This window comes from Astatotilapia calliptera, chromosome 3, assembly GCF_900246225.1.
Source record: "Astatotilapia calliptera chromosome 3, fAstCal1.2, whole genome shotgun sequence".
In the NCBI taxonomy this organism is placed as follows: domain Eukaryota; kingdom Metazoa; phylum Chordata; class Actinopteri; order Cichliformes; family Cichlidae; genus Astatotilapia; species Astatotilapia calliptera.
In genome coordinates, this window is record NC_039304.1 from 36,103,905 (window position 1) to 36,120,549 (window position 16,645).

The 16,645-nt window shown below is 39.5% G+C and overlaps 1 protein-coding gene across 3 annotated transcripts; it reads left to right on the top strand.

Moving 5' to 3' along the window:
* Positions 1-60: 60 nt before the first annotated feature.
* On the top strand, positions 61-15,202 carry LOC113019414 (uncharacterized). 3 transcript variants are annotated; one of them, XM_026163133.1, is made up of 14 exons: positions 61-126; positions 299-451; positions 538-713; positions 918-1,085; positions 4,039-4,171; positions 4,262-4,442; positions 5,379-5,520; positions 5,757-5,900; positions 10,963-11,106; positions 13,104-13,162; positions 13,265-14,209; positions 14,352-14,397; positions 14,486-14,512; positions 14,658-15,202. In XM_026163133.1, exons 2-13 carry the CDS (start codon positions 314-316, stop codon positions 14,487-14,489), a joined length of 2,280 nt encoding a protein of 759 aa, XP_026018918.1. In that variant the 5' UTR covers positions 61-126; positions 299-313; the 3' UTR covers positions 14,490-14,512; positions 14,658-15,202. The 3 variants fall into 3 exon arrangements, with proteins under 3 accessions (XP_026018918.1, XP_026018919.1, XP_026018920.1); XM_026163134.1 differs by having other exon boundaries at positions 13,265-14,029; XM_026163135.1 differs by lacking the exon at positions 61-126 and having other exon boundaries at positions 423-451; positions 636-713.
* The last annotated feature ends 1,443 nt before the right edge of the window (positions 15,203-16,645 follow it).

Consider the following 16,645-nt stretch of genomic DNA (forward strand, 5'->3'; position numbering starts at 1 on the left):
AACTAAATCACGTGCCATGTTAAAAATACATGAGTCAGTCAGAAAGAGGCTGTCTTCGTAGTTACAAATAACTGACTTCAGTTGCTTATTTTGCTTAGCGAGGTTTTACTCAAGTGGTTTCGCGAGGTATTGTTTTTCTATTTTCACCTCTTGTAATTTTTGTATTTCATCCCTTCTTTAACCTCTTTGAGCTATTTTGAGCTGTAATATTTTATATATTTCATTGATTTTGATATTTTGGCTGTTGTAACAGTAATTTCTCAGCTTAGGATAAAAGTGCATCTTATCTTGTCCACAGACAAACAGACTCACTATGTCGCGCTCTGTGCTGCCGCTGCTCTTCTTCGTGGTTTGCAGCACACAGGCTTTTTTCTTCTTGAGAAACCAGAATCCTGGATTTTATGGCACAGCTACATACTACACAAAAGACGCTGATAATGGATCTGCTATGGTATGTGTGCTTTCTTTTGTAAAATGTTCTTACTTTTTTAAATTTTCTTGTCCTTTAGTAAAAGCATACTGGCTGTTTTTCCACAGCTGACTGTTCGTTATACACTGAATAACCGCTACTGCTACAATGCTTCCTTGTATAACTGCCAAAATAACAGCTGTGAAAATGTGCTAAACAAAATCAGTGAAATCAGTGGAGAGTGGTGCCAGATGGAGGAAATCTATTACGGTGAGGTTCCTGACAATGATGTGCACCTGGTTATGTGAGTACATCTTAGGAATAACCTTCTCTTAAACTTTAATATTTCAACTAAACATGAACTTTATTAAAAGAAAAGTAAGCGATTGACTCTGATGATATAATAACACATTTTATATTAGGTTTGATTGTCCTAGTGTATAATACAAACCTAATATACACCATGCAACATAGTGAAAACTCAATCTCCAACAAATTTCTACTGAAGGCTGCATGGTGATAATTGGATGTATGCCAGTAGCTTGACTTCTGGTGCTAACGAGACGAATGGAGTCATGAGCAACATCACAACTGAAGCACTGATAGACCTGAGGACCCGCTCCGACACTGGCAAAAAAAATTCATCTCCACAGACCGCCATCCTGCCAGTTATGATGTAAGTTTGCTGACTGTTTGAGTCACTGTTTTACAGCTGAAAGCTTTAAACCGTTGTGTGTGTGTGTGTGTGTGTGTGTGTGTGTGTGTGTGTGTGTGTGTGTGTGTGTGTGTGTGTGTGTGTGTGTGTGTGTGTGTGTGTGTGTTTTAGATTTGGCCCTCTCTGTGCTTTTATATAGTGCAATTTATCCTAAAATTAAATTACAACATTTCACATTTCTCTGGGCTGTACTGACATCTGCATCTGTTTTATTCCCAACACAACTAAAATATCTTGTTTTGGAGGTAGTCCACCTTCTTCTATCTTTGTGCAATATACCAGGAAGCAGAACAATTCCAGAGTATGATGCTACAACCTAGGAGTGTTCTTAAGTTTGAAAGCCTTACCTTTACTCCTCCACACATACCGCTTTTCATTGAAGCCAAATAGCTCAGTCTTTGCATCATCTGACTCTAAAACTCTTCTCCAAAAGGCATTTGGTTTGTCAGTGAGGTTGTCTTGGAACTTGAAGTTGTGGATTTTAGACCAGGGGCTTCATTCATGGTAAACACTTTGTCAATTCATGTCAGGCTTGAACCTAGGTGGTTACTGGGTCATTCCTGTATATCCTAACCACTTTCTTCCGATCTGAGGGTGATTTGGGTCTTCCTCCAAATCTTTATAAAATGGTGAAATAATAATAATGATGGATACTTTATTGATCCCCATGGGGAAATTACTTGTTCTTCTCTGCATTTGACCCATTCACTCAGTGAAGCAGTGGGCAGCCACTAAGCAGGCGCCCGGGGAGCAGTGTGTAGGGACGGTACCTTGCTCAGGGGTACCTCAGGGTAGCCGTTAAGTGGATTCGAACCCCCGACCTTCCGATCATGGGGTGACCACTTTACCTACTGAGCTATCCCTGCCACAAATATCCAAATAACTTGCACATATATGCTGTTGTTTGAATTGATCATATTGTGTTGCCTTTATAGCACTTGTCAAAAATAACACAGCATCCACTTATGCTTTGCGAACTACTGCTCCAAACATTTTATTAACATCATTATTAGTGTCGGTCGCGAACGAAATGGCTCTTAGAGCTGGATCTTTGAAGTGAACGACGCGAGCCGGCTCCTTATCGCGAGCTGTGGGGTTTTTTTTGTTTGTTTGTTTTTCTCTCACCCTCTCTCTCACACTTTTTTCCCGCTTCACTCCACACGCGAGCCCTGTGCTTTGTGCTGGGAAGAGGGGAGAGGGGCAGTAGTTACACTCGCAGTAGCACAGGAACAGAGCGGGAGGGAGAGACAGAGACAGAGAAAGAGAGCCAGGGACAACAACGTCACATTAGAAAGGTATAGTAATCATCCACAACTATTTTCAGTTGCGGATGATAAAGGATTCAGAAAGTTTATTCATGCAGGTCCATATGACAGAGAATATGCGTCTTCTTTTTGTGTTCATATTTTAATTTATATTTAATTGTGTTGTGGTTTGCAGTGTTTTGTGTTGTTTCACTTTAAATTTGTTTAAAGGAAAAAGCTGAAAATTTAAATAGTTAAAAGGGCAGCACAGTGACACGGTGGTTAGCACTGTTGCCTCACAGCAAGAAGGTCCTGAGTTCAATTCCACCATCAGGCCGGGGTCTTTCTGTGTGGAGTTTGCATGTTCTCCCCATGTTTGCGTGGGTTCTCTCCGGGTACTCCGGCTTCCTCCCACCGTCCAAGGACATGCAGCTTGTGGGGATAGGTTAATTGGATAATCCAACTTGCCACTAGGTGTGAATGTGCGAGTGAATGTAAATGGTTGTCTGTCCTTGTGTGTTAGCCCTGCGACAGACTGGCGACCTGTCCAAGGTGTACCCTGCCTCTCGCCCTATGAGAGCTGGGATAGGCTCCAGCGCCTCCCGCGACCCTGAAAAGGATAAGTGGAAGTGAATGGATGGATGGATAGTTAAAAGTTGAAATGTAAATAGTTGGTTTTTGTATTATATGATTTATTTATTACATTTTATGTGGAGTGAATAAATAAAAGTATATTTACGGTGGACCCTAGAGACAAAGCACATACAAACCGCAAAGCATGTAAAAACTCAAAACACGTACAAAAGACAACAGAAGTGCTCCAGGATGCTCGGCGCAGTGTTGTGCTTTTGTTAAGAAGTGGCTACACAAGCCAGCAAGTACCAATGACTGGATTTGGTGTGTGGTAATAACAGGTAAATGAACTTTTTTTTTTTTAATTATTTGAATATATATGAGTGCTTGTGTATAAATACACAAACAATACACATATGCTTTCATATGTAATTTAAGTGATCTAGGCAGCTCTGCTTTTGAAGTTCAGTTAACGCTAGAAATGTTTTTTGGAGTTTGTACGTGCTTTGTCTTTAGGGGCCACCGTAAATATTTATATATAAATAAAACATTAGTAATTCCTTGTGCATAATTTTATATTGTTGTTAATAATAAATTAATTGAAACAACAAAACAACCTGAAGAGCCGGTTCAGAGCTGAAAGAGCCAGTTCTCTAAAAAGAGCCGGAAATCCCATCACTAATCATTATGCAACGTCACAGACCAGTCTTCTTTTATGTGCTCCCCCCGAGGCATTCATGAGCTTTCTTAAATACAGTGTCCCCTGCTGGTAAACCCTATCATTACATCAACATCAACATATCAACACAGATATTGGAATCTGTATTTTTTCGAAATGCTTCCACGTAACCTTCCCAATGTACAATTCTTCTTCTTAGAGCTTCTCTGAGTGCTTTGTACTTTTCCAGTGTTTCTAGCATTGGTCAATTCAATGACTGCTGACTAACAAACCTTTTTGACACCAAAGAGAAACTACTAACTTTATGTTTAGTGTCCATGAATAAGCTCAGTAAAAACTTACTGCTCTTCAATAAAGTTGCTAACCAAAAACTGTTCCAGTTGAGCTGCTTAATTAAGTGGATATTTATAATTCACAGAGTTCCTTCAAACTGTCAGATGAATTTCACCTTGTTGATGTTTGATCCTGATGGGGACAAGGTTAAATGCAGATTTGGAAACACATCAGAGTGTCAGCCGTGCAATTTGCCATCTTTCCTTACCATTTTACCAGTGAGTATGGCTTTCATTTAGAGGATAGTTGGCCCAAAACTAACTTATTAGGCTACTTTGACCACATGTCCTTTTTCTGTCCTCTTGCAGTCATCTTGTACTCTGTCATTCAGCCCCACCAACAGCACTACTGAAGGCTTGTATGTAGTACAGCTGATGATGGAGGACTTCCCCATAAAGAACATCACACTGACTCAAACTAATGGGACAGAGACAAAAATAACAACCAATGATGCTATCAGCAAAGTGCCAGTCCAATTTATTTTGAGAGGTATATGTCTACATTATAAAGTTTTCATATTTTATAAATATTTAAATATTTGGCAACATCAGTGATATGCACTGAATTTAAAATATTGTATATATTTGGGCTGATCTTCACAGGGAGTGAAAACATTGTCTGTCCAAGGTTGCATCACTAGCTTAAACTGTGTCACAGACAGACACTGACAAAAAGAATTCAATCCTCTACAGTTTCATTAAAAACACAAAGCTGGGAGTTGACTGTAAGGGGATGGTTTACATCATACATATTAAATTATGATAATAACAACTCTTGCTGTAATGAATTGCTTGCACCTTTAATTTGTGTAACTCAATGAGCGATTACAAGCATAAATCATCTGTTTGTATTATGAAATTTGCAGAAAATATGTGGATGCCACTGGGTTTAATTAGCTAAGGTCACCATGCTGCACAAGCCTCCTCAAATGACTGACTTCCTGTCTAGTGATGACATCATTTCCTATTACAGACTACACTGATTTAAAGGGGCCAAGTAAAGTCATTTTAAAATGACTTTAGGGGAGAAGTCCAGACTCACCCCAGTCAAATACCCATACCCGGACCATCACAAGATGCTGCTTTCAATAGGAAGATTAAAGGCTGTACTCCCCTAAAGTAGAGCCCAGCCCCCTTTGAAGAAAACTAATTTCTAACTGCTTATATCTACAATCTAGCTGAGGGTAGTAAAATAGAATCACTGGTAAACTGACAGCTTCACATTCATGCTCAGCTCTCTTCACCATAACACATTGGTGTACCCAAAACCTGTCAGTCTATATTCTCCACTAGGTCCTCACTCATGAGCAAGACCTCTTATACTCCACCACCTGGGTAGTAATGCATCCCTGACCTGAAGTGGGCAGTTTATTTCAGTATAAAAATGTCAGTATGACTTACAAATTTGTTTTATGTATTGTTTCAGTGACTACTGCTGTGACATCCTGTGCAGAAGGAGAGTTTTTGCCCAAGTTCCTGTCTCCAACACCAGCCAACGGTGCTCAGCTCTACAACAGGGCCAATCAGACTCTGGAAATTAACATCACTGCAGAGACAACAAACTCTACGTAAGTGAAAGGGAAAGGTTAATAAGATCTCCAGGGCTGAACTTGTTAGAGATATATCTCTACAAATCATCTGTGGAAGTTGGTAATGATTTTCCAGGTGATTAGTTGAGCAATCTGATTTCTCAAGGTAGCGGAGAATGTGACAAAGGAATGATATTATTTGTCTCTATTACAGCTAATATTGAATTCATAATACATCTTTGTAAATAGGTGTTTTGCTTTTCTCTTTGCTGAAGGATGTCTGAGCTGCTGTTCACTGGTCCATCTAATGTAACTGTGATTAAAACGGGACCAGCGGAGTTCAGTCTGAGATTGATGCCGTCTGTAAGAGAATATGGTGGAAGCTATCCATTCTGCTTTGTTATACAGGCAGACTCCAAGTAAGTAACTTGATTTATACAGTACTGTGCAAAAGTCCTGACTAGCTCTTATTTCATATTTTGCTTATAAGGCGGTTTCGAGTAGAAGGGCTTTCTTATTTTCTAAGTAAGTGTTCTCCAGGTTTTCTGGAGGCCTTTTAAAGTCTTAACACATTGGCTGGTTTTTCACAAATTTTCAGTTTAGCCCTTGTACCTGACCATTTCCAGAGTAATGATCTATGAATTATCAAAGCATTATGGCTACATCCCAACTCTAGGAAGTAGTAGCTGTACTCCCCTGTAGCAAGTTTTCAATTGTATCTTTAGGCTCTTTGCTATACTAGCATCCTGTTTCAAAAACACATAATTTTTTTCTATTTCTTCAATTGATTCCATAAAAAATGCCAACGATAACATAGTTTGACAGAAATAAAATAGTATTTTTGCACCAACAAGACAATTCTCAGATAGCTATGAGACTCAAACTTTGAATGTCTAAGCTTGATGTGTGGTGCACCCTTAATTATTTTACAGGCTTAAAAATCTATCGAAAGTACATGAATATTATTTGAAAATCATGGTTTGCATCTAGCCATTCAGTTGAGCTTTCTACTCAAAACACAGACAAAAAGGGCTGATGTATACCAAACTGCAAAAGAACTGCACTAAAAAGCAGTTATTAATCCAAATTTGATGGAGGTGATCAGGAGAGAGGCACAACAGTGGTACCTATGGCTATTTGCAAAAATACTGACATCTCTATTATGGTTAGGAGTTAAGAATACAGAAAAGTATCAGCAGATTTTGCTCAACAACACAAAGCCATTTGAAAAGTTTCTGGTTAACAACAAATTCATTTTTGAGTACAACAATAATCCCAAACACATTGCAGTAAAAAACGCACCAAGGAAAACTGTCAGTCATCAATTTGCGCCCCAGAGCCCAGGCCTCGATATTACAGAAGCAGTGTGGGATCACCTTGACAGAGAATGGATTAGATGGTAGCCGACATTCAAAAAAGAGCTTTGACTGTCCTTCAAGAAGCCCGGAGAACCATTCCTTGAGACTGCTTAACCCTCTACTGCATGACTTTTTAATTTTTTGAGAAAATGATATTTCACCCTATTTGGGGGAGCTTTAGGGTCCCTAATAATATATCAATCATAAAATTTGACACCCTGCCCCCCCCCCCCCCCAAAACGAATATTGGTTTGTTGCTTCAAGGCAACACTGTGCAACAAGAGTAGTAAAATGCCAAGTTATTCCATAATAAGTTGTATTAGTACAACAAGGATAAACAAATAAATAAACAACAAATAAACAATGTAAACATTTCACAGAACAATAAAACACCAAAATACATCCAACATTTGACCCTAACCCCATGCATGCGTGCGCGCGCACACACATTGTGTTTCCATCACTTTTTGGGACATTGCATTAACCTGCAGTGGGGCAAAAAAGTATTTAGTCAGCCACCGATTGTGCAAGTTCCCCCACTTAAAATGATGACAGAGGTCAGTAATTTGCACCAGAGGTACACTTCAACTGTGAGAGACAGAATGTGAAAAAAAAAATCCATGAATTCACATGGTAAGATTTGTAAAGAATTTATTCGTAAATTAGGGTGGAAAATAAGTATTTGGTCACCTCAAACATGGAAAATCTCTGGCTCTCACAGACCTGTAACGTCTTCTGTAAGACGCTTTTCTGTCCCCCACTTGTTACCTGTATGAATGGCACCTGTTTGAACTCATCATCTGTATAAAAGACACCTGTCCACAGCCTCAAACAGTCAGACTCCAAACTCCGCCATGGCCAAGACCAAAGAGCTTTCGAAGGACACCAGGAAAAGTATTGTAGACCTGCACCAGACTGGGAAGAGTGAATCTACAATAGGCAAGCAGCTTGGTGTGAAAAAATCAACTGTGGGAGCAATCATCAGAAAATGGAAGACATACAAGACCACTGATAATCTCCCACGATCTGGGGCTCCACGCAAGATCTCATCCCGTGGGGTGAAAATGAACATGAGAGCGGTGAGCAAAGATCCCAGAACCACACGGGGGGACCTGGTGAATGACCTGCAGAGAGCTGGGACCAAAGTAACAAAGGTCACCATCAGTAACACACTACAACGGCAGGGAATCAAATCCCGCAGTGCCAGACGTGTCCCGCTGCTGAAGCCAGTGCATGTCCAGGCCCATCTGAAGTTTGCCAGAGAGCACATGGATGATACAGCAGAGGATTGGGAGAATGTCATGTGGTCAGATGAAACCAAAGTAGAACTTTTTGGTATAAACTCAACTCGTCATGTTTGGAGGACGAAGAATACTGAGTTACATCCCAAGAACACCATACCTACTGTGAAGCATGGGGGTGGAAACATCATGCTATGGGGCTGTTTTTCTGCCAAGGGGACAGGACGACTGATCCGTGTTAAGGACAGAATGAATGGGGCCATGTATCGTGAGATTTTGAGCCAAAACCTCCTTCCATCAGTGAGAACTTTGAAGATGAAACGAGGCTGGGTCTTCCAACATGACAATGATCCAAAACACACCGCCCAGGCAACAAAGGAGTGGCTCCCTAAGAAGCATTTGAAAGTCCTGGAGTGGCCTAGCCAGTCTCCAGACCTCAACCCCATAGAAAATCTGTGGCGGGAGTTGAAAGTCCGTGTTGCTCGGCGACAGCCCCAAAACATCACTGCTCTCGAGAAGATCTGCATGGAGGAATGGGCCAAAATACCAGCTACTGTGTGTGCAAACCTGGTAAAGACCTATAGTAAACGTTTGACCTCTGTTATTGCCAACAAAGGTTATGTTACAAAGTATTGAGTTGTATTTTTGTTATTGACCAAATACTTATTTTCCACCCTGATTTACAAATAAATTCTTTACAAATCCTACCATGTGAATTCATGGATTTTTTTTTTTTTCACATTCTGTCTCTCACAGTTCAACTGTACCTCTGGTGCAAATTACTGACCTCTGTCATCATTTTAAGTGTACATTCATTTCCTGGAGACTTATCCAGACTCTACCCATCACAAGTCCCTGCCTGATTCTTACCCTAACCCTGACTCAACTTTTACCCTAAAATTAAACAATTTACCTTGCAATTTGTCCCCATAAAGTAGGCGAGACCTCACAATGGGAGTGTGTAAACAAATTTGTGTCCCCACAATAATAAGTAATACGTACACGTCCACACACGCACATACACAGCAAAATTGGTATGGCACGGATCTGGTCCACACAATGTGCTTACACATGGCCCACATACCGCAAAGAATGACGGCCCTTTGGTGGCCCAGACCTGGTTTGCCAGTGGTGGCCCACACATGGGCCAGCACAAGGCCAGTTTCAGACAACCTGGTTGTCCTGTGCTGGCCCACGTGTGGATTATCTCTGGCAAACCTGATCTGGGCCACCAAAGGGCCATCATTCATTGCGGTATGTGGGCTATCTGTAGGTGGTGTGCAGCCACGGGCCAGTTGTAGACACACTGCTGGCCCAGAACGGTTTCAGCTCTGGCCCCAGATGTCAGCCTAATGTCTACCTTAATCAAGCCATGCAATAACAACATGTGCCAGAACATGCAAAACAGTGCAAAAGTAACATGCCGAAACTCTGTTCAGACAGTGAATGGACTGATTTTTATATAGCGCTTTTCTACTCTCCTAGATTGCTCAAACTGCTCTATACAACTTGCCACATTCACCCACTTTTGCTTAACGGAATGCTTCCTAACTACATTCATACACATTCACACTCTTGACATGCAGACTGGAGGAGCCAGGGATCAAACCGCTAAGCTTCCGATCAGTTTGTAACCTGCTCTACCACCTGAGATATGGCATGCCATCGCATAAACAGTGGCATCATTGCCAGACCTGGCACACATCTGGTTGACATACACTCTGCCAAAACACCAGTCAGTCAGAAGTGCCAGCTTGATGCCAGATCTGGACCAGACCTGTTTTCTCTAGGCCTGGGCCACATAAACCAAGCCACAATCAAGCCAGATATGGCATGCCATCACATAGACAGTGCCATCTATGCCAGGCCTGGCCCACATCTGGATGACATATGTCTTATCATGCCGGAAGTCGGCCAGCAGTGCCGACTTGATACCAGATCCTGGCCAGACCTGCTTGCTATGTGGGCACTAGCACACACACACAGACACAGTTACTTTACCAACTGACTCCTGAGCTCCTAAGTGTCCCGCAAACCTCATTCAGGGATTCACTCCTCTACTTCAATTTCACTCCCTGAAAGCTCACTGTCCTCACTTTCTGAGGACAGAAAGTGCACATTCCCTTGGTTTCCTTAGATAAAAGGTATTTACATCCATGTCCTGTAATTATGAGTAGATTGTAAAGTAAAAAACATTGACTATGATCATATAAATGCACACAAACACATCTCTACAAACATATGCAAATGCATTATATTGCCTGAAAAAAATTGGGCTAACTGCGCAGTGTTGCCTTGAGGCAACGAATGAAAATTAACAGTTTTACTGTATACATAAATTTTAAAAAGTAGAACAAACAATCAAATATGCTTCTTAACATATTCATGCACATACAAGTATTTTTTAATATACATTTATTTCACTATAAACATGTAAAATAGTGATCTTTATCTTGCCTCCTAATGGAAATGTCCCTCATGTAGTGCAGCTTGCAGAAAGGGGTCCTCCCCCACCAAAATGAAAGTCACACCACCTTCAATTCATCATGTTATTGGAAAAAGATGTGTCTGGTAGCATTATTTGAAAAAAAAAAGTTTTTTTTTTTTTTTGAAGGGCCGGTATAAGGCATGAAAATGTGGATTGTTGTAAGTGAAAGGAAAAGGTTAATAAGATCTCCAGGGCTGAACTTGTTAGAGATATATCTCTACAAATCATCTGTGGAAGTTGGTAATGATTTTCCAGGTAATTAGTTGAGCAATCTGATTTCACAAGGTAGCGAAGAATGTGACAAAGGAATGATATTATTTGTCTCTATTACAGCTAATATTGAATTCATAATACATCTTTGTAAATAGGTGTTTTGCTTTTCTCTTTGCTGAAGGATCTCTGAGCTGCTGTTCACCGGTCCATCTAATGTAACTGTGATTAAAACGGGACCAGCGGAGTTCAGTCTGAGATGGATGCCGTCTGTAAGAGAATATGGTGGAAGCTATCCATTCTGCTTTGTTATACAGGCAGACTCCAAGTAAGTAACTTGATTTATACAGTACTGTGCAAAAGTCCTGACTAGCTCTTATTTCATATTTTGCTTATAAGGAGGTTTCGAGTAGAAGGGCTTTCTTATTTTCTAAGTAAGTGTTCTCCAGGTTTTCTGGAGGTCTTTTAAAGTTTTCTTAACACATTGGCTGGTTTTTCACAAATTTTCAGTTTAGCCCTTGTACCTGACCATTTCCAGAGTAATGATCTATGAATTATCAAAGCATTATGGCTACATCCCAACTCAAGGAAGTAGTAAGTATCTAGCTGTACTCCCCAATAGCGAGTTTTCAATTGTATCTTTAGGCTCTTTGCTATACTAGCATCCTGTTTCAAAAACACATATTTTTTTTCTATTTCTTCAATTGATTCTATAAAAAATGCCAAAGATAACATAGTTTGACAGAAATAAAATAGTATTTTTGCACCAACAAGACAATTCTCAGATAGCTATGAGACTCAAACTTTGAATGTCTAAGCTTGATGTGTGGTGCACCCTTAATTATTTTACAGGCTTAAAAATCTATCGAAAGTACATGAATATTATTTGAAAATCATGGTTTGCATCTAGCCATTCAGTTGAGCTTTCTACTCAAAACACAGACAAAAAGGGCTGATGTATACCAAACTGCAAAAGAACTGCACTAAAAAGCAGTTATTAATCCAAATTTGATGGAGGTGATCAGGAGTATTTGCAAAAATACTGACATCTCTATTATGGTTTGGCACCACATGTGTGGTCCAAAGTGAAGGAGTTAAGAATACAGAAAAGTATCAGCAGATTTTGCTCAACAACACAAAGCCATTTGAAAAGTTTCTGGTTAACAACAAATTCATTTTTGAGTACAACAATAATCCCAAACACATTGCAGTAAAAAACGCACCAAGGAAAACTGTCAGTCATCAATTTGCGCCCCAGAGCCCAGGCCTCGATATTACAGAAGCAGTGTGGGATCACCTTGACAGAGAATGGATTAGATGGTAGCCGACATTCAAAAAAGAGCTTTGACTGTCCTTCAAGAAGCCCGGAGAACCATTCCTTGAGACTGCTTAAAGAAAGTATAAGAAAGCTTGGCTGTGTTGAAGTTTAAACTTTTTTAAGAGTGAACTTCTTGCAGATTTTATAAAATGACCTGTTTTGATGTTTGTCTTTATATGAAATCTACACTGTCTAGAAGTGTTTGCTTGTTTACTTGATTATTTTTAACATGTATTTTCACATTTGAAATTTTGCACAAATCTGACTTTTTTTTCCAGTAAACTTTTTCATCTTTTGAGGTTACAGTTGGAGCCAGAAGATGACATGAAGTCCTGGAAATGTCTACAATACTTAAAAAATTTATTAGACCAGCTATCATAAAAACAAACAAAAAAAAAACCATAAATATTTTAGAAACCTGCCAAAAACATCTATAAACAATTATTAATTAGTATTTATTAGGCAAATAAAGTGCATGTTTTTGGCCACACTTAAATTCAGACAACCCCCTATGTTGAGCAAAAAGCCAAAGGTCCAGGTGCACCCTGCCTAGGACAGGATTACCAGGGTCCTACCCTGGAGCCAGGTTTGGGGAAGAGACTCCAGGGTGAGTATCTGGTGGCTAGGCCTTAGCCCATGAGACCTAGGTGAGCTCAGTCTGAAAAAGCTACAGGCAAAAGATGGATGGACAGACTTCTCTCCTTCTGCTGTTGGCCAATGCAAGCAAATGACTATAACTTGGCATCTTAATAAGAAAGAAATAGAAAATGATAAGACAGCTGTGCCATAAAGATTACATTAGGTGGTGATTTAATAAATCCATTAAGCACTGTGTGACTAAAATTCTTTGAGCTCTGCTAAACTGTACAGCACCATATTTTTAAATCTGATAAACCATTAATTATTTACAAGCTTAAGAATGAATGTAAATACTTTGGGAACCAAAATAATTGAAAAAAAATTACAATTTGTAACACAAATAATGATGTATCTACATTAATTTATAGCCACAGTGGAACCAAGTACTACTCAGAGCTTCGATGCGTCATTGTGAGCGTTGGAAACAGTGAGCAAAGCCGTTACCCTTTTCTCCCAAGTCTTACATTTTGCTACTGATTTACCCAATTCATGTATTTAATTTAACATCTCTACTTAACTTGATTCACAGAGTCAGAAATAATTATAGCAACGACCACTGCAGCAACTCTTACCAGTGAAGCAACTACTACAACTGCAGCAACTCTTACCAGTGGAGAAACTACTACAACTGGAGCAATTCAAACAAGTGGAGAAGCTTCTACAACTGGAGCAATTCAAACAAGTGAAGAAACTACTACAACTGGAGCAATTCAAACAAGTGGAGAAACTACTACAACTGGAGCAATTCAAACAAGTGGAGAAGCTTCTACAACTGGAGCAATTCAAACAAGTGGAGAAACTACTACAACTGGAGCAATTCAAACAAGTGGAGAAGCTTCTACAACTGGAGCAATTCAAACAAGTGGAGAAACTACTACAACTGGAGCAATTCAAACAAGTGGAGAAACTACTACAACTGGAGCAATTCAAACAAGTGGAGAAGCTTCTACAACTGGAGCAATTCAAACAAGTGAAGAAACTACTACAACTGGAGCAACTCTCACCAGTGAAGCAACTTATACAACTGGAGCAATTCAAACAAGTGGAGAAACTACTACAACTGCAGCAACTCTCACCAGTGAAGCAACTTATACAACTGGAGCAATTCAAACAAGTGAAGAAACTACTACAACTGGAGCAATTCAAACAAGTGGAGAAACTACTACAACTGCAGCAACTCTCACCAGTGAAGCAACTTATACAACTGGAGCAATTCAAACAAGTGAAGAAACTACTACAACTGGAGCAATTCAAACAAGTGAAGAAACTACTACAACTGCAGCAACTCACACCAGTAAAGCAACTACTACAACTGCAGCAACTCACACCAGTAAAGCAACTACTACAACTGGAGCAATTCAAACAAGTGGAGAAACTACTACAACTGCAGCAACTCACACCAGTAAAGCAACTACTACAACTGCAGCAACTCACACCAGCAAAGCAACTACTACAACTGCAGCAACTCACACCAGTAAAGCAACTACAACTCTTTCATTTACCCCTCCAGCTAGTACACCAGTTTTGAAGTGTCACACAAGCCATTGTTGATAAACATTTTTAATCAAGATTAGCACTTTTAACTTTCAGTGTTTTTTGTTTTCTATTTCTTTCAGTTATTCTGATCATGGGACCTTTACTTTCAACTCTTATCCTTAATAAGTAAGTATCTATGCGTCTATGTGTATATACATTAACAGTCAACTCTTCTTGCTATCAATATAATGGTGAGTCTTTGTTTCTGTCTCAGGTGAATGTGGACGCATTGCTACCTGAGGTTGGTCGATTCTTATAAAGCCACAGAACCTCTCACAGTATCACATAATTTCTTTTTACAACTCAGGGAAAGTTTGCATTAGTAGTCATGATTAATGACAGTAACAACTGAAGCTCACTGTTCCTTTTTATCCATGTGCTGACAGGACCAGAAGATACCGCACCAGACCTCAAAAGCAGCCAGTACAGATGAGTGTGCCACCACCTAATTTTAAAACACGAACATCTACCTGCAGGAAACTCTTGAATTCTCTCTGTTTATTAAGTTTATTTACTCATTCATTTTTGTTCTTCTTTAATATTGAATGAAATCGAATGAAGTTTATTATTGTTAATCATTTATTTCACATTTTAATTTTTTATGTGATGGTTGTTAAATGACTGTCCTCTTTCTTTCATGTTATACCTTCTCTAATCAGTTGTTGCTATTAGAAATACAGTGGCTAAAATAAGTAATGAATAACAACACTACAGATGACAACAGAGCTGCTATTGACATGAAATTCTCACCAGATATTGGTAACACTCCGTCCAATCCACACATGCAAAGAAATGAAACCACAGTTGTCCATGAGGAATAACACAGGGAAAAAATATTGAACACGTGAAAAATGGGCCGTGCAAAAGGGTATGGAAAGTCATAAAAACAGCTAAAATATATCATTGTCTTTCATTTATATAGCACTTTAAAAATACACCTGGTAGACCAAAGTGCTGTTCAATACAAACATAAATATAGTAATAAAATAGCAAAAACCAGACATAGCAATAAAATTAATAAAAATGTTAGTTTTTATTAAACACCTATAAATAAACAGAGGGGCAGAGATACTCTGACAGTCTATGGCCTATTTTGACAAGAATGTGGCAAATAGTTGATAGAAACTGGACAGTTTGATGATTTGTGTTGTCTTGCTATTCTGTGTAGTGTGACATTCTTTTTTGCTTTCTATATGATTCTGTTCAATAAACACTTTCCAGTGAATCTCTCTGAGTTGTTTAATTTTATTTTGATCTAAAAACCTGAATCTACAAGTTATTGGCTGGATAAAGTTCATCACTCAAAGGTCAAAATTGTTACCTGACAAAAGATACTCCAATGTTTGTTCTCATTGTGTTTACTCTTGTTGTGATTACACAACTTATTTTGTGTAATCATGATTTCTATTTGAGAGCTGATACTCTAGGTCAAGTCTCAAGCTTTTACACTCAAAACAGGTTTAACAAGACAGGTACAATAGCTGTATGACTTTATTTTCATGCAACAAAAAGTACATGAGTAACTTAAAACCAGACACAAACTCCCTTAAGTGGAAAAAATGTAATTAAGAAAGGAATGAGATGCCAAATGGAAAATAAAAACAATCTGGGTTCATAGTTGCTGAAACATTACAAATATGTCATTACAAAAACATGTTCCTTTGTTTGTAGGTGAAGAGGCATTGAAGTTCTCTAGTATATCGAGACTATCTCTCCACACCGTTACATATTCCATATGTACGGGGTATGACCCCCCTTGGTCGTGGCACATGGATACTTCTTCATTAAGACACTCCGGCTTGCCCGGCCACACCCCAGAGTTCAAGTAAAGGTCCCTGCCTGTTTCGGCAGCCTCCCTGGACGCTAGCCTCTCCCCAGTCATTTCCCTGAGCTTGGGTCCCCTTAGTTTTCTCTCGGCCCCAGTCTCCCCTAGTTGGTCTCCTTTGCCGATTGAGCTTACATTTGTGTGTGTGGTGATCGGCCTGTGTTCTCTCAGCGTCTTGCCCGCTTCGCAAGCTTCCCGCCGCTTGGACCTCGCTGTGCTTTGGTCCGGCGAGTGAGCATTCTCCGGTCTGTTAGCCTGTCTGTGTTTACCCATCACCCATCCATATAGATACAGTGGATTGCAAAAGTATTCGGCCTCCTTGTACTTTTCCACATTTTTTCACATTACAGCCACAAACATGAATCAATTTTAGTGGAATTCCACGTGAAAGACCAATACAAAGTGGTGCACACGTGAGAAGTGGAACGAAAATCATACATGATTCCAAACATTTTGTACAAACAAATAACTGAAAAGTGGGGTACAAGATACAAGTGCTAACAATAATAATATCTTCTTTAAAGAGTCTGCAGTGTACTATTAAACATT